Consider the following 21,812-nt stretch of genomic DNA (forward strand, 5'->3'; position numbering starts at 1 on the left):
CACGATAGAGATACATTGAGAAAAGCATACGATTAAGGTAAAGTTTCTAAAGCACTATTTCATTCTTATTCAATGTAAAATCTTTAGACGATATGAAGTAAGTAAAAAGGTTAATTTTAGTGCTACCTCGTTGTAAAAATATTTTGCAAACATAGGAGAAACGATTTACGGGGTCTGAAGTAAAAACTCGAAGATTTGTGAGAAAATTATCAAAAGTCTTAAAGTTCAACGTCCTAGGGGCACGTGTTATTATTGACCGATAGAGTCGAAATTTTGCACCGATTATTTTTTATTATAGTGTCACAAAACTAGGGGGCGTCACTTGTTGAATTTCGAAATTTTTTTTTTCCCATATAAATAAGGACCACCCTAATATATATATATATGGCGGCAATACGAAATCTAGCTCGGAGAGTTGAGCACAGTGCTGTGACGTCAACTGCTGACGGTTCTGGCCACACCCCTTTTCTGCCACTGGGATTTTAACAAAACAAATGCTATTTGAAAATGACTCCTGTTTTTTTCCTTTTTTAAAATCTATTTCTTAATGCATGTGCATGCATGGGAGCCCAGAACACAAAACTTTTGTAATTGTTTGTATATGTCTTGCTTTTTCATCTAGATACTGGTCCTGCTTTCTCCTTGTCTTTTTAATTGGCATATTCAACTCTAAAAGAATTTGATTGAATACAATCAAATGTATCTACCAATCGTAGAGGTAGAAGTTTTTGCCTCCTCCCCACCCGGAAGGATATTTTTCGTTACGTTAACTGGTAGATAGAATTTGATTGAATCAAACAAAATCTGAGCCCCTTAAAAACATCTGTAATTCTTACTTTTTGAGAACAGAAATATAATGACTCCAGGTATGAGGGCATAACTAAAAATTCAAATGTCAAGAATCTGGGTTTTTTTTCTAGGCATCAGAATGAAGTTTGGGGAAGGAATAGCATCTTCTCATCATTAAGCAGTGGTATTCCCATGTGTACTCCATATACGCCATATACTCTAAAACATTTTTTTAGACATATAACATATTCTCTCAAGCTTCAAAAATTTTCATATGACATATTACGTATATAATCGCATACATATATTGGGCATAATGGATTACTGGGAGCATACCCTCAGAAAAATAGATGGAAACATCACTGTCACTAAGTGTCATAGCTTATTTGAGGTATTTTTTATTTATAATTTTGTGTTAATAAAAAGTTTTGATTATTTTTTCAGATTATATCTGTACCTCAAAGGCAGACGGACGCAAGTCCAAAAATTGTGATTTTCCGTTTAGTAGTGCATTGTATGTTGAAGCCTATTCAGCATTAACCCATGTGATCGTAATTCTTAAAAAAAAAAAAAAACCTTTTCAATTTCTTACTGTGGTTTAAAGAGTACACGTCCCAGCATTTGCATGCGGTAGAAGAATGTTCTTTCTCTGTGCTGCAAAATCACTTTAATATGACTTAAGTCTTTCTGGCTCTGATGATCAAATATTACCAAATTATAATTTTCTGAAAAATTATCTAGTGCTCACTCAAATTCCAAAGAAATCACTTGTTAATTATATTTAAAGAAGGTGAAGTTTTAATTGTTTGTTCCTCCAGATTTAGAAGAATACGATTTGGAAATAAGACGAAGCATTTTTCACTTTTGAGGAATCATAGCAGGAAACTGAATCGCTATGCAAGGTCATTGTTATCAGTCAGTAAGTATGATTACTTCTAATTTATTCTGTGTCAAATCGATTAGCATATGAGTTTATACAGGGGTTGGGAAAAATAAGATTCATACTTCACAATTTTCGAAAAATATGGAATAACTTGAATTATTCGGTTTAAGTTTTTTAAAAACTTCAACCATTCAGAATCTCACATTTTTCAAAAATAATTCTTAGCATGCAAAGTTTGGAGTCCCCTTTGTCACTCTTAGGGTCACTCTGTACTTTAGAATGTAGATTTGAATGTGGAATTTTTAAAAAGATTTTAAAAGTTAATGTATAGTAAAGGTAGTCTGGCCCGTGAATGATCCCTATTTTTTTTATAGATTCATAATGATTAGATTCATAGTGAATAAATTCACAAAAGTATTTGGTGTATAGCATTAAAAACATTTTTATTCATAAGGTAATTAATAATCTAGGAGAACTCTTACGGTTCTTCTGTAAGAGTTACACAAGGTTTTTGGTGCTTTTGGGGAGCCGTTTTGAAAGAAGGAAAGTATCACAATCAGTAAATGAACATGCTTAGCAGTGCTCTCAGTTGGTCCCATTTTCCCTTAAAAGTCGATTTTTTTTATTTCCAAGTCTAAAAGTCTGGTTCTTTCCTTAAAAATCTGGTCATATATTCCTTTAAAACTTCAGTTTGAGTTTGACTTTTCCTTGTAATGTATTTTACTTGTTTCCTTTTTATTTTTCCTTAAAAAAAAAAAAAATTAATGTGATTCTCCCTACCATGATAATAAGTAATAAATTCATTCATCATAGTTTCTTGTTCTAGGTAATAAAAAAATAAATTTTCAGCCGATTAATTGATAAAAATTGGCCTATTACTGATCACTGTTGATTAATCAATATATTCCTAATGTTAACCTTAAAGGTTAAGGTAGAGGTTCCTTTTCAGTACAGCCAAGTTAAGATAAAGGTACCTTTTCAGTGCAGTTAAAAATCTGTTGGGAACTCTGGTCTAGCCAGTGGAGGAACACTAAACTTTCTTGTTTTCTTTTGGGAAATGCCAAGTTTTACGTTAAGATTGCCAATTCATAAGGGAAAAAACTTTTGAAAGCTTATTTTTTTTAAATACTTTACAAACAAAGCATTCTCCGAGAGGTGTTCAATTACTATGGAGGTTTCTCCCACTGATTGGTCTACTGTACCTTGCTATGTTTAGATTGTGCTAAAAGTGTGTTTTGAGAACGATTTTTATTATTTTTATTATAATTTTGGCTTTTCCCTTTTTTCACCATAACATCCCTGTGCTGAGTTGCCTTTAAAAGTAAACTAAGCATATTTCAGCCTTTTAACCTGGAGCTCTGTCTGTTTTGTTGCCAAATGCTAGTCTGAAACAAGGTCATTTAAATCACTATGGCTGTGTTTTAAATATTGCATGATACTAAAACATTGGCTAGATAAATAAAACAAAAGATTTTGCAAAAAACTGTGTGATCGAAAAATTAGATTAGGATATTTGAAACCAACATAAAAAATTACGTTAGGGGCATTGTATGTGTTTCATGTAACAAAATCATTGTTAACCAGTGTTATAGTTAAGTCAGTAAAAAACGTTCATTGTTTCATAGGCATTTCAATGTTTTGTTCTTTGCAATTTAAGAAACATTAAAAAAAAATCTGTATATAATCTGATTTTTTAAAACTTTGTTGTCTTATTTAACATATTTAATTGCTTTTAGAATATAGGAATAAACATGTACAGAATTCGAAGCATTTTAGAAAACATCGGTTAATTTTTGGAAAATGGAGAAGACTGAATCGAAATAAGCGTAAGTCTTTTATACAAATTAGTGCTGTAGTTACGAGTTATATATAGTAAAGTTGTGGAAAATTTCGTTTTTACTTCTAGTGTTCTGTACTAGCAGAAGACTTAGGTTTATATCATTAAATATTCATGATTATTTAGCTATTTTATTCTGCATTTGCACATTGAACATATTATAATTAGCATTGCTCAAATAAAATGATGTATTTTTGCTCATTAAGTATGTAGTTATTGTCTTCTGAACATGTTTTTGATTAAGAGGCATTATTTACTGCTTATTTTTGAACAAAAGTTCGTGAGGTTTTTCATATTGTGGTATTTTATAATAAAGGCATGTAAAATGGGGAAGTTTAAAATTTCTGCCAAATTTTATAGAATAGTAATGTAATTAATAATTTATTTACATACTATAGCCATTTCTTTTTCATGCTTTGAATTTTGTTTGAGATCTATGCCAGTGTTGAAATCCTCTTTTTTTCATTTGGCTAGTAATATCTAAAGGGTGAACATTTCGAACAATTTAGTTTGTGCTTGCTTACTTGTCCCAAAATAGAGGAGAGGTTCTCCTACTTTAGTAGATTAGTACTGGTTATCTCCAAATTTATATTTTTGGTACTTAAAATCCCTTTGCTTCTCACTGCCTCAAATGTTTTTTTTTTTTTAAAAGAACTGTTGCCTATATAGCAGAAATAATCAGATTTCAATGTTAATTTTTTTTTTCAACAGTCTATCCCTAAAATAAAAAGATGCACATTTATTCTCGCAAAACAAATGGGTCGTCCCTTTTTGATGTTATACTTGTTAAAGAAGTTTTGTGCTACATGATGTGCAAATACTTTGTTCAAATAAATATTTATCGAAAGACTTCCACTTTAATTTTAAAATTCCCACTTATAATTTTGATCAAAGTGGGAGTCTCACTTTACCTTTTTCTCTAGTATAAACCCTGGCTCTAAGTGATTGGAGCAATATAATACACTTCACTAAACTCCTACGACCTCATACCCACCATTAACCTGTTGGATGGAGCCCTGAACACCTATTTTTTGATCTAGTTCAGGAACTGAACAATCTCTTGTCAAGCACTGAGGTATTGAATAAGAACTTGGAGTACTTAGTGTCCACGAGAATTTTAAACGCAACAATCACCATTGGCATACTTGTCAGCTGTACTGATTTTAGCTGGAGACTTCAGTTTTTCATGTTGATCTTCCGATTTTCTGTTTTTTACCATTTACTCCCGTTTAAATAGTTTTTCAATTAACTTTCTTATAATCAACGAAAGCCAGGGGATAGTAGCACTCTCTATAGTGCATAAGAATATGGATTGAACCAATTTTCTCCCCAGCAATAGGAATTCTATGACAATTGCGCTAGAAAGCGCAAAAATAGGTTTTCTGTACCAATTTGTAATAAAGCTACATTTATGGGTAATTCTGTGCCATTTTTTTCCTAAGCACAGTATCTACGTACACCAGAAAAGGGTACCAAGTACTCCATTTCCCCCGTATTTATAGGTGCAGTGGGGTCAATACTGGGAGAGGAATGGAGCAGTCCGCCCTTAGTTTCATCCGTCTGGGGGGTTGACACCCTAAGTAGAATTGCAAGTTTTTGAGGAATACACAGCTAAAATGCATTTTTAGGCAAGTTAAAAAAATTTCCGTGGTATAAACCCCTGGACCCTCTCATCTCTCCCACATTATTGTTTAAACACAATATTAAGGATTAAGTTCATATTGTCAATATTTAAACCTAGTAGCGAATATGCCACTTAGTTATGCTACTTTCTGATTTCACTTCTTAGGCTAGGTTTTTACATTCAGGGCTGAAATGCAGAAAAAAAAAATTGCTTATTGTAGACTATAGCATGTAAGCATAACAGAATTCTTCCTAATTGCAGTCTTTTTTTTTTGGGGGGGGGGGGGGGGTGAGGGTGTGTGTAAACTTAAGATTCAAGAAATGCAATAAGCTTTTTGTGGAGCATTTTTGTAAAATTGTGTTTTCATATAAAGAGCGGTTTTTTTTAAATGTTTACTCTTGTTCCCCCCCCCCCCCCCCTTTTCTATTTTGTTAATAGCAATTAAACATTAAAATGTGCAATATTTTTTGTCTCCTAAACTGAGCTTTCTCATTTAACATTTGCAATAATTCAAAACAGGGTTCGTTGATTTAAATCAGCTTGATTCAAATCACGATTTAAATCATGATTTAAATCAATTGATTTGAATGTGATTTTTTAAAATGAAATCATTGATTAAAATCAGTTGATTGAATTCTTTATAAATGAATTTTGCATTTTTAGAATGTGTTGCTCTATATTTAAGTATACTGCACTTTACAATCTTAACTTCAAGTGGCAAAACTATATAGATCCCTTTTTCTGTGTGTGTAACAGATTTTTAGACTCATGTAACATTGCTTTTGCGCCAAAATAAGTTCAGAACTAATAAAAATTTGCAGTTTTTCTTATACACCATGACTAATGAAGTTAAGAAAAGCAATTATTCAACACACATTTTATTTTAACATTAAAAACAAACATGATGATAAAAACCTTATCTTTAAGCAAAGTATAAAACAAAATCACATTTTATGTAAAAATCGTAACATATTTATAAATCTTACATATTTATTGAATATTTAGAGAACTTATCCTAATTTTAGGAGTAAAATGAATGGATCCATCAGTTTAGATTGCTTTATTTTCTATGTTTTTTTTGCCTTCATTCTAATTGAACACTTGAGTCCGTTTTAGAACTTTTGTTGAATCTACACTATAATAAACATTGAAAAGTGCCAAATTTTAAGAAATTTTTCTTCTATAAAGCATGAAAGTTATAATTCTAGGAAATAGTGGTACTACTGTTTTCTAGAATTATGGTTTTAAAGATTTGTAGTTTTAGTTGGGGTAGGGGGAAAATGTTAAACACAAATTGCAGCTTGCATAAAGCTGATCTACTTATACCAATTATCAAAAAACATCTACTACCATGAAATGAAAATAGCTAAAATGTTGCTTTTTCATCTATTGTGTGAACTATATTCTGTTCATAAATGTAATTAATGTCCACAAATTTTTGAAGATTAAAAAAAAAATCTGATTTAAATAAAAAAAAATCTGACTTTTTTGATTTAAAAAAAAAATAATAATAAAAAATCCTGAATCCTGATTTAAAAAAAAAAATCAATGTTACCTTTTCCTCATTACAAAAAATTTTGTGATTCCCTTTTCATAAGCTTGAAAAGGAATTGAAGACTGAAATTGGAAAACGCATTAACTGCCATTTTTTTTGCATCAAAATGAAGTAAATGCCAAGCATTTCCTTGTGGTAAACGATTTATGTGCCTATCCCCCCTAAGAGTAGTTAGTTAAATTTACGTAGTTACGGTACGCTAGTGGAGCAAGTACTAGCGCCCGTGCGGTGGAGAACGCAGTAAGTGCCTTTGAAGGTTACTATCTTGGTTGGTTCTAATGCAAAAAAAAAAAAAAAAAAACAGTAAGGGCCACAATCCGCCTGGAATCTTATTTTCGATACCCTGTAAAATTTATTTGGCACTTATTGAGTTTTCCAATTTTAGTCTTCAGTTCCCCACTCAAAAATTTAAATTTTAGTGATTTTTTGAAAACTATCTTTACAGACTCATTTCATTCAAGGGAGCGTATAAGGAGATATTCAGTAGTATCCAGTGCCAGTTCTCAAGATTCTCCCGTGCCATCTCCCTTATCCATTTTTGATGACAGTAAGATTTAGTAAAATATGTTATGCATCCTATCAGTGTTTATATTGCTTGTAAATATGCTAGACCCTTTCGCATTGTAGCAATGCGTCGTTCGTGGGCGAAGGGTCTGAAAGACACTCCTTAAAATGAATGGTGCAGTATAATCTTCCAAAAAAATGAACAATTCCTTTGAAAGGAGAAGCTTAAAGCATTTTAATTATGGACTTGGAAAAAGAGCACTTTTTTTTTTTGAATTACAATCATCTTGAAATTTTAAACTCTTAAAGTTTTTTCTCAATGCAATAATATATGTTCATTTCAAACCATTTTTAGCCTACTTTCCCAGTAAAAGTCAGAAAGAAGAAAAAAGCATGGAAGAAGGTTAATGCATCTTAAAAATATGGTGGGAAAAAAATGGAAAGTAATGCTTTGAGATGAGGAGTAATGTATGTTTGTCGCACCCCCCCCCCCCCCCTAAAATAACTTTTGAGTGAATAGTCTGATTCGAACATTTTTTTATTCAAAAGATCTCAGCAAGGACATCTCATTTCATTACTTATCCAATGAAGCATTTTCAACATTCATGTGTCATTGTGAGATCACCTACAACTTTTTAAAATGATCAGAAATGAACAAATCAATAAAAAGAATGACATTGCTCATCTCTAAGGGAATCAATACTATAGTTATGAGAAACCAAACCTACCAGCATTTTGAAGGCTACACTGATCTTGATCACAGAAATCTTACCCAGGGCTCAAAAATTATATTGCCCGGCATGCCTGGGCCATGTAAAAATTCCGATTGGGCATGAACCTTTTACCCGTACATGCCCGGCTGGGAATGCATACTTGCCAACTTTTACGGATTATCCGTAAAATTTACGGATATTCTCAGAATTTTACTGATTACGGATTGATATGATGTTTTTACGGAAATCTAATCTTAAATGCGCAATCAAAGAAGGGGGGAAGGGAATTCTATCGCTTATCTCCAACGGCGACGATCTGCATCGTGTGTGTCATGCGCTGCATCCCGACGTCACGGAATAGGCGCGGCTAACGGCTGGCAGCAGCTTGTGATTGGTTTGAATTGCAGACCGTACAGCCGGTTCCCTATACAGGCAAGACAAGAAATGTTTTCTCCCATTGGGAAAAAAAAAAAACTTCTACTTCTGACTTTCCGACCGCGTGTTGGTTCGTTGTGTGTTGTTTGTTATTTTTGATCTTTTACTAATATATGGAAAATTCTACATAATTTGTTACTATCAAGAACATGAGTGCTAAATCGGGTAAAAGTTACCATCAGAGTTTTGAGGGAGAGTATAGTAAAGAATTTCTGTCGATTAAAAAATCGAATAAAGGTGAAAAATTTGCCTTTTGCGATGTATGCAGAAGTGATTTCAACATTGCACATGGAGGAAGAAATGATGTATTTCGACATGTTAATGGTCCAAAGCACAAAGAAAATGTTAAGTGCTCGGAAAACATGCCCAAACTAACTTCATTCCTGAAAAATTCGAGTGATCTACTACCAGAAGTTACGCGTGCGGAGCTTTTATTTACATAGTTTTTGGTCGAGCATAATGTTCCATTAAATGCAGCGAGTCATGCTGGTCCTCTTTTTCGGCAAATGTTTCCTAAATGTGAAATTGCGAAACGCTATGGCTGTGCAAAAACCAAAACAACTGCGATTGTGCAAGAAATGGCACGTGACAGAAGTTCCGAAATCGTGGAAATTCTAAAGAAAGAACCCTTTTCTGCCGCTTGTGACGGGAGTTATGAATCAGACTTCAAACTATATCCTATTGTAGTGACTTTTTTTAATTCCACTTTGGGGCAGATTGAAAACACATTGTTGTCATTGCCAAATTTAGTAGGACATTCAACTGGAGAAAATATCAGTTCCCTGATTATAGCAGAATTTCAAAAGTTTGAAATTCCTCTTGAACATTGCGTTTCATTCGGCGCAGATAATGCCAATGTCATGCAAGGGGAGAAGCTTGGTGTCATTTCTTTTTTAAAGAAAAAGAATGAAAATATCATTTCTGCTAGATGTTGCTGCCATTTAATAAATCTGGCTTCAGAGAAAGGTGCAGAATCTTTGCCAGTAAATGTTGATGAAGTTCTTATTGACATTTACTATTACATGAAGAGAAGTGCTAACCGCAAAGAAGGACTTCAGTAGTTTCAAGAACTTTATAATAAGGATGCTCAGAAAATACTTAAGCATGTATGTACACGGTGGCTTTCTCTTGGGCGAAGTTTGACCCGTGTTGTGAACCAATGGGAGCCACTGACAAGTTTTTTTAAAGAGGTAGTAAATTCAAAGTCTTGCAGTTTGTCCTCATCCATGTCTTTTTACAAAATACCCAAACTTGCTGAAAAAAAAAGGGAGCCTGAAAAAAAAAATGGAGCCTGAAAAAAAAGAGCATGAAAAAAAAGTTTTAAAGGAAGAGGAAAGAGTAAGTAAGAAGAAACTGAATGATTCTTTGAAAAATAAGGAACACAAAAAGAAATCTATCAAAAGAAAAAATGAATCTTCAGAGATGAAGCCAAAAAAGAAAAAGAAGACGGGATTAAATACAGTTTTGACAAGAGAAGAAAAAATTTTCTTGTTTTTATCATCAGATTTAAACAAGGCATATTGTTTGTTCCTTTTAAGCATCATACCCATATTTGAAAAAACCAATGTTCTTTTACAATCATCTTCGCCACAAATACATCGACTTAGAGGGCTTTTGCTGGATCTTCTAAAAGAGCTTCTCTCAAAATTTCTAAGACCATCAGGAATTAAAGGAAAGTGTTTGACTGACGTAAATTTTCACAATCCATCCTGTCATAAAGATAAGGAGAATTTGGTGATTGGTACTGCAACATCAAATATTGTTTCAAAGCTATCACAGGAAGAGCAAAACTTATTTTATGCTGCCGCTGTTAAGTACCTAGTGACAGCCTGTGATTATATAGTGAAGAAATTTCCGATTAAAAGCAAGGTTCTTGAGAATGCTGAAGTTGCAAACTTGAAAAATATTGAAAATGCAAGTTTTAATTCTATTAAATATTTTATAGATTTGTTTCCATGTTTTTTAAAAGTTGATAGCAATGAATGTCAAGACAAAAAGATAGATGAGTTGGAAATTGAATTCTCTCAGCTTCAGCTTGAAGATACCTCATTCATTACTGAAACTCATGATCGAATTGATGCACAGTGGGCTGAAGTGAGTAAAATCAGAGGTGCTGATGGTCATATGAAATTTGCAAAGATATCCAAAATAATGCTTAACATCTTGCTCATTCCCCATTCAAATGCCGAGTGTGAAAGAATCTTCAGCTTAGTCCGAAAAAATCGAACTGAATGCCGATCTCTCATGTCTAACCAGACATTGGAAAGTTTATTAATTTTAAAAACAAAAAATGTAAAACCTTGTTTCGAGCAGAAGTTTAGTGAAGAAATGTTAAAGAAAGCTAAAAAAGCTACATCAGCTTCACTTACATCTTCAGCAGTCTCCTGTTCTGACGAATGAATGTTTTGCTATTTATTAATTTATTTATGTTTCCTCATTTTCAGTTTATTAAGTTTTTATGAGCAATTTTGGAACATATCACTATTTGTTTATTGTGTATATAAGTTGAAGTTGAATGAAACTACTTATAATCGTCTTGCCTTGTGGTTTGTAATGTCGTTGTACAGCTTGTAAACAATTAAATCCCTGTTTTCCCCATGCATAATTGGTGTCTTTTAATAACTCTTACTTTCAAAGAACTTCACAAAAAATAAATGAGTAACTAAAATAATCATAAAAGTAACTAAAAAATATATAAAATTGAAAGAGAATGTTTAAAACAATCTAGAAGAAAAACATGTTTAAAAGGTTTTTGCATTCTGCAGAAAGTGCACTGTACATAAATGAAAAGTATGTCAATCGAAAAAAGAATCATTTGACATCAAAATAAAAATTTTTGGTGGTAAGTATTACAAAAAGCTATTCTAGTTATCCATTTATTACCACTTATTTAACATGTGTTTAGTTGGACAATGAAACTTTTTTGGTATTGTATTTTTTATCACTTAACTCTTTGCATGAATTTTTTTTTATTTTTTTATCATAATAAAATTCATGCTAGGGAAAATATTTTAACAAAATTCTTGAATAAAAATATGATGCATAATAGTGTTGGACATTTCCACTATCATACAAAGGTAAAACTTATGTATTTAACACAGATTAAAATTGCTTCATTATTGTTTCGAGGAGGTATGTTGTTCACGGAAAAGTTTTACTGATGCCAATTTTCAAAAGTTGGCAAGTATGGGAATGTCATTTTTCAATCAAATATTTCTCCCTAAAACTTAATTATTTCGTAATTTTGTGAAAAATTACCATATTCTAATGGGAGCTCAAAATTTATTGCAAGCAGTACTGCTAAAATATTTTTTCAAACATAAAATCATTCAGAATAATCGGCAAGGTCACTGAGCGATCTGCCTTAAGTAAAGTGTAAAGATAATGTTTTTGTTAACTTCAACAAGGATTGCCCTAAGTCGAGTAGAAAAAGAGAGTTGGCTGTTTCTAGTTTGTGTGGAAGTGATATTGCCCTTTATATAATTTAATTTTTTGTACATGTTAACGACGGCTTAGTATGTAGTATTTCTTTAAACTAATTTTTTTATGGTTTACAAATAATTCTTGATTCAGATATAAAGCTGTTAAATTAACTTTCTTTCTGATTAGTGTTATGGGTCATTCCATATCAAATCAACCAATAAAAAATAAATTTTGAAGGTCAATGTTTTGGATTATGATTTTTTGTCTGTTTGTTATACTTACCTCTATGATGAAAAAACTGAAGTTTCAAATTTTTTCAACAATTCTTTGCAAAGTTATACATTTTTTTAAATTTTGGAGGAATCCGAAATTTTGCATTGATTAAAATCTTAAAAGGGCTATTATTAGAGTACTATTTGACTTAGAAGTCTACAATTGGTGCTGTTTTGTTTAGTCTTTTATAAGGTTTTCAAAAATATATAACAAAGCCCAGTTGCTAAAAAAATATTTTTTTTATTTTTTTTATTAAAAAAGTTTTTTTTAATTTGTAAAAATTCAAAATCGAAATTTTTAATTTTCTTGAAAAAAATATATGTTACTTAGTTTTTTGTTAGCAACATTTATTAAAAATTTCAAGATGGCATTCTTTTGGTATCATGCAGAAAAAAAAAAATTCCTCTTTCAACAGTGCTTTAATGGGTTATTCCATGTCAAATCAACCAATAAAAAATTTTTAAGGTCAATGTTTTAGAATGTAATGATTTTTTATCTGTCTATGATACACACCTCCATGATGACAAATCTGAAGTTTCAAATTATGTCAACAATTCTTTCCAAAGTTATAAATTTTTTTAACTCTGGAAGCATCTTGAATTTTACATTGTTTAGTAATCTTTAAAAGGCTATTATCAAAGAACTAATTGACGTAAAAGGTTAAAACTTGTGCTGTTTTGTTCAGTATTTTAGGAGGTTTAAAAAATATATAACAAAACAGCTACAAAAAAAATTTATTTATTTAAAAAAAAAATATTTTGTAAAAATTAAAAATCAAAATTTTTAATTTTCTTGGGGGAAAAAAAAAAAAAAAAAAAACAGGGTACTTAGTTTTCTTTAAGCAACATAAATTTAAAATTTCATGATGGCATTTTTGTGGTATCATGGAGAAAAAAAAATTTCTCTTTCAAACAGTTGCTTTAATTTTATTTGTAAAAAACATTTGTTCTAATGAAAAGTAGTTAAGGTTTAAACCGGGACTATTGCGTAGAAAAACAAGTACTTGGCAGCATTGCAAGCATATTAACAAGTTCAAACAATTTTTTCGGTGAAAAAATATTTATTATTGAATAAAAAATCTAAATTTTATTTAAATTTGAAAACTTCAATTTAAAAGTTACTGAAGCTTTTTTAGCCATATTTTAAAAGCAAATTTAAGTTTTATTCATATATAATTTAATTGCTACAACATAAAATTTAATATTTTTTTAAGCCCATTAAGAAGCAGTTTGAGATGTGTGTAACTCACTTTGCTACTGTAGAACTCGATTTGTAGGTCCTATAGTATAGATAAACTTTCAATTACTTTTGCCATCTCCTCTTTTGAGACTTGGTATGTTCTACTTGTAGCAGTGACAGGATGTAATTTGCACAGAACAAAATTTTTAGGAATGGTCAAAATGTCTGCTTTTCTTGGATAAATGAGTGATGATGATGGTCCACTAGGATGAAGGAAAGAAACCTGGATTTCTTCTTCTACCTGGTCTTTTGAAATTACATATCCTATCCACCATTTGCTGTCATAGGCACAAGCAATATAGCCCACAATTTCTTCAAACTGTACATCCCCATTATGAGGGCTCATGAACTCGGGATCCTCTGTACTAGAGCCTGGTTTTGGATCTTTGCTGAACTCATTCATAACATCAGTTTCAGGAACTGAAGAACGTTTTTGTTTACTTAATTGTATGCGACAAGCAGTACAAATTTTCATTCCTTCTTCAATGCCATATGTTAGTGTTGTCATCCACAAGCTTGCAGTTCTTAGATCTTTTTTCACCCAATGTCCTTCCTTTTTAAATGGATTGCAGCAAAATATGCTCCATTGTTTATCCATTTTCAACTGAAAGTTGGCTCTTAACAAAAATATGCATAAATTTAACATTAAAATAAGAATAAAACTCGGAAAAAAAATTCTCAAAGAAAGCAAGCAGTAAAATTTAGAATGTGCACTGTCCAAGAACATACAAAGTTCTGAAGATTTCAATGCCTCTGTAGTGGGAGAAAGCAGACGGATTTCATATTACACCAGGAGAAAGCCTAAGGGTTCGTTACAGCAGGCAGCTGATGAGTGGAAGTGGCTACTTAGGGGATGGGTAGCAGGTATGTAGGTGCTGAAGCATGACTCATGATGGTCAAGACCTTCTACTGTATCAACCCATGAACATAGGATTGAAAAAATGTTGATTGGAGACCTTTGCTTTACTGAATTATTTCAACACTTTCGATTACGGACCATTTGCCATCGATAAGTAGACTAATATATTTTCAATTAATAAATTTTAATTCTTGGCTATTTAAAAAAACCTGCATATATATATATATATATATATATATATATATATATATATATATATATACAGTAAAACCTGTAAAGTTGATCACCTTTGTAAGTTGACCACCTGTCTAAGTTGACCGCTTTTGTCAGGAACGGAATTAGTCCAATCTTATATAATGAAGGAAAACCTCTGTAACTTGACCACCTGTCTATCTTGACCATTAATATATACCAGCTTTGGTTTGGAGTAGTGTAAAAAACCCTTTGTAAGTTGACCACTATGCAAAAGCATTAGATTGTACTAAACGTTTCATCATTTATGCCTCAAATAAGTAACCAGACCCATTTTAGAAAAACATATGAAAATTTATGCTTCCATTGAAAAACATTGGGCTAATGTTAAGTCCCAGAAAATGAGCCAAACTTCAATAAAGAGTTATTTTGTTGAAAAGTAGATTACCATGGTTACAAATGTACAAGGAAAAATCAAATGAAGAATTTGAGTCATTTTTGACTTGTTATGAATTTTTAGGAATTGTTAATATCAAGTAAGTACTTTTTCATAAGCAATGAGGCATTTTTTTTTTTTTTTGATCGATTCACAAAAGTTTTAATTTTGTATGATACTTAATGCATCATTTTGGTAAATAATCTCAAAAAATATTTAAACAACATTTTTTTCTTATTGTTTTAAAGTAATGTTAAACAACGAAAGTGACTTTAAAGTATTTCAATTAGTTTAAAAAATGCATGGGACAAGAAATGACAAAAAAAAAAAAAAAAAAAACTTTCATTACTACCCTCTATAAGTTGACCACTAAAGTAGTGCACCGCAAGTGGTCAACTTACACAGGTTTCACTGTATATATATATATATATATATATATATATATATATATATATATATATATATATATATATATATATATATATATATATATACATTTCTGTATAAATAAACATCTATATATATTTAAAGGAATCAAGCCAAGGGTGCCAATAACACCTCCTCAAATACTGTACAGCCCCCCCCCCCCCCAGGGATGAAACCTCTTTACAGAGAAAAATGCCCCTTAAACATCCCCTTAAAAATCTTAATGGCACAGTCTTTGCCATCCCTCCACCCCCTTTGGATGATCCAGCTGATCAAGCAATATGAATTGTTACATGAATAAAGATGTTGAAAGAGGAAATATATTTTTTTCTTATGATACCACAATAATGCCATTATGAAATTTTGCATAAATGTTGCTAAAGTAAGACTTAATAACATAAATTTTTTTCAAAAAAATTAAAAATTTCGATTTTGAGTTTTTTCAAATTAAAAAAATTTTTTTTCAAAAAAATGTTTAAAAAAAGAAAAAGGTAGAACTAGGTCATGTCATATATTTTATAAAACCTTATTAAATACAGAACAAAACACTACCAGTTTTAACTCTTTGAGTCAAATAGTTTTTTAATTACGGCCATTTAAAGAAAACGTGTCGGGAAAATTTTTTAACTTCGTCAAAACTTTAAAATATTATAATTCGAAAACAAATGAGTGAAAAAATCCAAAACTTTGTATATTTTCTCTGTTGTGGTAATACTCCATTGGAACAAAAAATGAGCAAAATCTAAAGACATGACGTTTTGACCATTGGTTGATTTGATATGGAATTACCCTTATATACAATAAAGAAAACGGGCAAGGAAATTTTTTATTCAGGCATGTATGTTTTAGACAGCATGCCCAGAAGGGCATATAAAATTATATTTTTCTAGCCCTGGAGGGGATGTTACCAAGTCAGGTTTGTCCCAACTATAGTTGTCTCCCTCATATAATATTGTAAAGATACAACAAATTTCTTCGTAGTAAACAATTATTCGATATGATTTGCAAAGTTGCAATTTCTAGTTTAAAAATCTAGTTGTCTGCATTAGGCTTAACCTTTAGTTAAAAGTTGTTTTTTTCACTACAAGTATTTTGTACTCACTTCAAAATTGTCAAGTAATCTAATTCAAAATTAATGACTTTGTCGCATAACCGAGTTCTTATGATGACAAAATTTGTAATTGTGCTGATAATAAATTGTCATTTATGTTAGTATGAATGCAATAGTTCAAATAACAAAATTGGATCGCTCCTCCCCACCTTGTTTATAAGAGCAAGATTATATGCAACTTCCATTGACAGGGTGGCGACAGATCAGGGAAATCAGGGAGATCAGGGAAAAGTCAGGGAACTTTATTAATCAGGGAAAAGTCAGGGAAATATCAGGAAACTTTGAAAAAATAACAAAAAATCAGGGAAAATTGATTTTCTGAAGAAAAAAAAATTTTTTTTTTGCTTTACAAAATTAAGTACTCTAATTCCCTACGCATTTTCCGCCAATTATCTGTTCAAAAAAAAAAAAAAAAAAAAAAAAAGGAAAAGGAAAATTAATGCGATGTGATTATACACTGCCGCATATTTGTGAATCTTTTTTCCTCAACGTCGAAGTATTGATTCTTACTTATTAACCACAGGATGAACTTCCTAAGATTGCTTCTGTGTCTGTTAGGTTGTTTATTTTAACTAGCTTGAAATTTCCTCTTAAGCTTTCAATGCTACGTAAAATAAACAACCATACAGGCAAAGAGGAAGCCTTCATTAATGCCTTAGCTCCTTTGCCTTTATTCCATTGTCTCGAAATAATTAAGTACTGTAATCATGATTTCAAGAAGAAATCTTTGGTTTTTGAATTAATACTACAAAAACTTAAAAGTTATTACTTCTTCAGGTTTTTAATTTAATTGCTAATATTAAGCTTTCAGTAAGAAAAACTTTTTTGCCGTTATACTATTTGTTGTCACCGCAGATTATAAAGGTTTTCTTTTCTTCAGACTTAAGTAATTCTTTAATTTTATAAACAAGTTGTATTCTTCTTTTATATATTTTGATATTAACTAATTGCTTTTTTTTCCTTTTCTTTCCTTGCATTTCAAAGTTGTTTGTTACAAAAGTAATATAAAATTTTTTTTGGTTACATACTGAAATCATTTGAAATAGAGTTAACTTGTGTACTTAAGAAAATATCTTTATTTTTTTATTGGTAAAATGCTGTATTCATTCATTAAAACCTATGTTCTTGATTAGAGAAAAGCAAACTATGAATGGATGTCAAATGGTTTCATTTGTTTTGCATAAATATGTCAATTAGCTATATAAGAATAACTACATTACTTCTATTCTTTCACTATTACTTGTTATTCTTGCAACAATTATTATACTGTTTGAAAACTTAGTTCAAAATAATTTCAATTATTTTTTAGTACTATCATAAATACACATGTTTTTAAGAGTAATTTTAATAGTTTCTTAAAATTCTTATGCTAAGTGGTTTCTGGAAGTAAAGTACTTTTTTTTCTATAATCTTTCCATGTATAAAAATTTAATATACTGTTTTGTAGGGCCCCTCCCCCCCCAAAAAAAGTCTTGTTTTTTTTTTAAACCATTTTATTAAAAAAGTAGCATCTTTTTAAAATATACCTTAAGTTCAACAACTTAACACAACTTAAAATATTTAAAATACTGCATTTTATACAAACATACAATGCATTTCAAGTAGAGCAAAGAAAGAAAACCATTATCATTGGTAACGTAAATCAGGGAAATTTGGTGAACTTAATCAGGGAAAAGTCAGGGAACTTTTTTTCACAGTTCCTGTCGCCACCCTGATTGAGTTCAGACTTACGACTCCTAGAATGTTGCAAATAGCAGAAAATTTAATTGATCAGTATTTTTTTTTTTTAAATTTATCATTAAAAGCTAAATTTGACACTTAAAATAAACTCTCATATTAAAATACAGCAACATTTGGTCATGAAGTCGTAAAATTGGTCACCAATATTTTTAGCCACATGTCACAACTTTGAAGCTAAAATTTTAAAAATTAAGAAAGCTATACATTAGAGACGTACCGAGTACTCGGTAACTACTCAGTACTCGGCCTACTCAACCAATACCGAGTAGTTGCAAAAAATTGAATATTGTTCAAGACATATAAAAATTCATAAAAAGCTCAAGCATATATAATATTCTGCAATCATTTACAATTCAAGTTTACATGTCAAATTTAAATTTTGGGAATAATGAAGTTTGAAATGCTTCAATGGAATGAATCCTTATCTTAATGTCCCCAAAGTTAACAAATCTTATTTATTAAAAATTGTGCAAAAAAAGTAAGTATAGAAAATATAGAATTTTTATATTAAAAATGGATTTTTGCTACAAATAAAAATTAGTTATAAGAAATATAAAAATACCTTTGCTCTTAAAAATTAAAAGCAAATAAAACAACATTAAAAGCACAGTGCAGGAACACTGCAGACACGTGTTTTGGCGTTACAAGGAGTTCCTTTTTTAATGCACAAAATGTGAGCTTGTGGATTTAAAGGCATCAGACAAAAGTCGGATTTCTTTGTCGTATGTCTTACATTCTTTAGCTCACATTTTATGCACTGAAAAAGACGTTCCTTATAAAGCAGAAACATGTGTCTGCAATGTTCCTGCACATTTGTTTTATTTGCTTTTAAAAATTATTTATGTTTGGCGGACTAGAACTGTAATAGATTGGTATAATTTGTTTTAATTCCAACTTGATTAATCATGCCTTTATTTATTTTTAATTTTAAAAATAATTTTTTTGTAAAATTTTTTACACACACATATATCTATATAAACAAAGTTTTTTAAATAATGCTTAATTAAATTTCACCAGGAATTTAGTTTTAAAAACTATTATATGGACAAGGAGGTCTATACTACTATTCCAATAAGTTCAAAATTCATCACATGTGTATTGGTGGTTTTTCTTAAAACATAATTGGTACTCGTTAACTCGGCCGAATAGTGAAAGGCAGAGTACTCGGTAATTCGGTGCTTGGCCGAGTACAGGGCGAGTACACGGTACTCGGCCTAAGTGCTAACTCGGTACGTCTCTACTATACAGTAGGAGGTTCTGCAAAAAAACAGGAGTCTGTAGCCAAACGTAAGAAAGTGCAAAACTCTTAAGTTTTGTCATTCCTGTATCTACAAATCTTTGTTTTTTTTTCAGGCTCAGCACTAGATTATATGAAAAAGAGGCGTGATGATGATCAGTTTGACATTGATGATGTTATTCTGCCTTTGAATAGTAAAATTGGTCGTGCTGTAGAAAGATTGCAGTACAAGGATATTACATGCCCGAGGTACTTGAGCAAATGTGTATAATTGAAGTAAATTAATGAACGAATATTTTATTGTTCTGCTAATTTTAATCTTTATTTCTTTTTTGACATAGTTAATATTTTAATTTTCATTTAATTAAGTCTTGATGTTCTTCTGACAGAGTTAAAGCTGACCCAATCAATTCGGGGAGGGGAGACATAATTAGTTTTTAAAAAAAAATCTGGAATTTATTTTTTAAAAGAATCTGGAATGTATTTTTTAAAAGAAAATCTGGAATGTATTTTTTAAAAGAAAAAAATGTTTCAACTCATTATTATATGTAACTGAATGTCAGAGAATGTAACTGAACAGAGGTCTTGCTAGAGGATATTTGGGCCCGTTAATGGACCTTTCACAAAAATCCGATCAACCAAAACGGACCTTTCACAAAATCCTGATCAACCAAAATAGGCCCTTCACAAAATTCTGATAAACAAGATCGGATCTTTCACAAATTGTTTATTGAAAGAGCAAATCTGAAAGCAAAATAATGCATATTTCCATATCCGTGTATAAAATGGATAATTTTTGGAACCTTTTTTGAAATTAGAGGGATCAGCTTATACAAAATCTACAAAAAAAAAAAAAAAAAAAAAAAAAAAAAAAAAAAAAAAAAAAAAAAAAAAAAAAAACCCTGCACTCTTGCAATATTCCTGCAAGCGATAAATAATTGTTACTGCCATATAAATATGATGCTTGTTGTTTGTTTATTGGAAAGAAATTAACAGCTGAAAATAAGTTTGGTCTTAAATAATTTAGTTTGTTTTATCACAGCTAATTAGCAGGGTGTTGTTGTAAACTTTTCTGGGGGGAAAAGGCATTGGTAAGCACTTTTCTCTCCCCCCCCCCGCTCATGATTTAATAAATAATAATAATAATATGTATCAGCGAAATGAACTTAGTACTGCAAAGGAATAGTAAGGGTGAGGAAAAAATATGATCGCCTCAGATAGGGTTACCAACTTCAAAATTGATTAGAAAATGTTTTCCTCATTTTACCAGCTTGTCAATATTTGCGTTTTTATGGTGTGGTGGGATGTTTAACTGTTATTTTGGGAGAAAATTATATGGGTTTGATTTAACATGCTAACACGACTGATTAACTTGAAATAAACTCTTTTAACTACCTTTTTTTTCTTTAAATGTCTACATTTTGAAAAATGCAATCTTTTAACATCCGATATGAAAATCATATTTTGTTCTTTTTTCATGCTAACTTCGCTTCACTAGGATGCAAATAAATGAAGTCTCTTTATTTTTTGTTAGAACTCTCATGTCAAGTTTTAAAAGCAAAATTCCATTTTCTTTTACAAGTCAAAAATTAAAATGCTGAATCGATGGTTTGAATTTTTTTTTTGCTTCAACTGTGTCCACAGATATTAATGAAATGTTTATCATAGGACTCTAAATGCAGTTTAAAGTAATTTTATCAAAAATTATTTATTTTAAAAGCCGTTTTTACACTTTTGATGCCTTCAGTTTGAGAACTGCGATCTCTTTGCATCCGCTATGGGAATCCGATTTTTCGAATTTTTGATGTTTAGTGCTCTTTGTTAAAAGGTAAACAAATAAAATCTCTTTTTATTTTGTTGAAATTACGGAATTTATAAGTCTTAAACGAAATTCTGTGTTTTTTTTATGAGTGTCTTGGGTGAAAAAGTTAAATGCTGAACCCCCTTGTATGATATTTTTTTAAAAAATTATTTTAAATACTGTACAGGAATATTTCTAGTATAATTTAACATAACATAGAATCGTAGATAAATATCGATACTTGAGAGAGCGATACTGCCCCCCCCCCCGCCAAATACTAGAAAAACACTCCATAGTGATATTCTCGACATAGAAGAGGAAAATACTCAACTTTAAGTTAAAATGATGCAGTTTGTGCCATCTCTAAATTCTAAAATTTCGTTATAACAATTTTTTTTTTGCAAAATTATTTGATTTTTCACAAAAAACGAACCCTGTGAAAAATCCTGGACAGACCCCTGAATAATTATTGTGAGGCTTTGAGAAGTTGAGCTCCGACTCTGACAATGTTTACCTCTGTTTCAGTACATAGGGAGGGGTAGTTGGAGCTAAGTTGAGTTGAGAAACTTTCTTTGTAGTTTTTCAAATGTATTCCTACTAAAATCCGAGCCAATAAACTCCCCTAAAACAGGTAAGCATATTCAAGGTCAAAGCTCCTCAACTAACAAGAGCTGCACTATGTATGTACAAAAAAACTAGTGAATTTTTCCAGAATACTGAACTTTTTGTATGAAC

At 30.9% G+C, this 21,812-nt stretch overlaps 1 protein-coding gene across 2 annotated transcripts in view; it reads left to right on the forward strand.

Annotated features, from left to right (window-relative positions):
- The window catches only part of LOC129235309 (KAT8 regulatory NSL complex subunit 1-like), a 183,474-nt gene that overhangs the window by 72,400 nt on the left and 89,262 nt on the right, over positions 1 to 21,812 (forward strand). For both annotated transcript variants that reach the window (XM_054869045.1, XM_054869044.1), the window contains 4 exons: positions 1,608 to 1,708; positions 3,409 to 3,498; positions 7,134 to 7,235; positions 19,393 to 19,525. In XM_054869045.1, coding sequence (XP_054725020.1) covers positions 1,608 to 1,708; positions 3,409 to 3,498; positions 7,134 to 7,235; positions 19,393 to 19,525 — 426 coding nt within the window. The remainder of the gene's footprint in view (positions 1 to 1,607; positions 1,709 to 3,408; positions 3,499 to 7,133; positions 7,236 to 19,392; positions 19,526 to 21,812) is intronic.

Source organism: Uloborus diversus, chromosome 2 (assembly GCF_026930045.1).
Source record: "Uloborus diversus isolate 005 chromosome 2, Udiv.v.3.1, whole genome shotgun sequence".
In the NCBI taxonomy this organism is placed as follows: Eukaryota; Metazoa; Arthropoda; class Arachnida; order Araneae; family Uloboridae; genus Uloborus; species Uloborus diversus.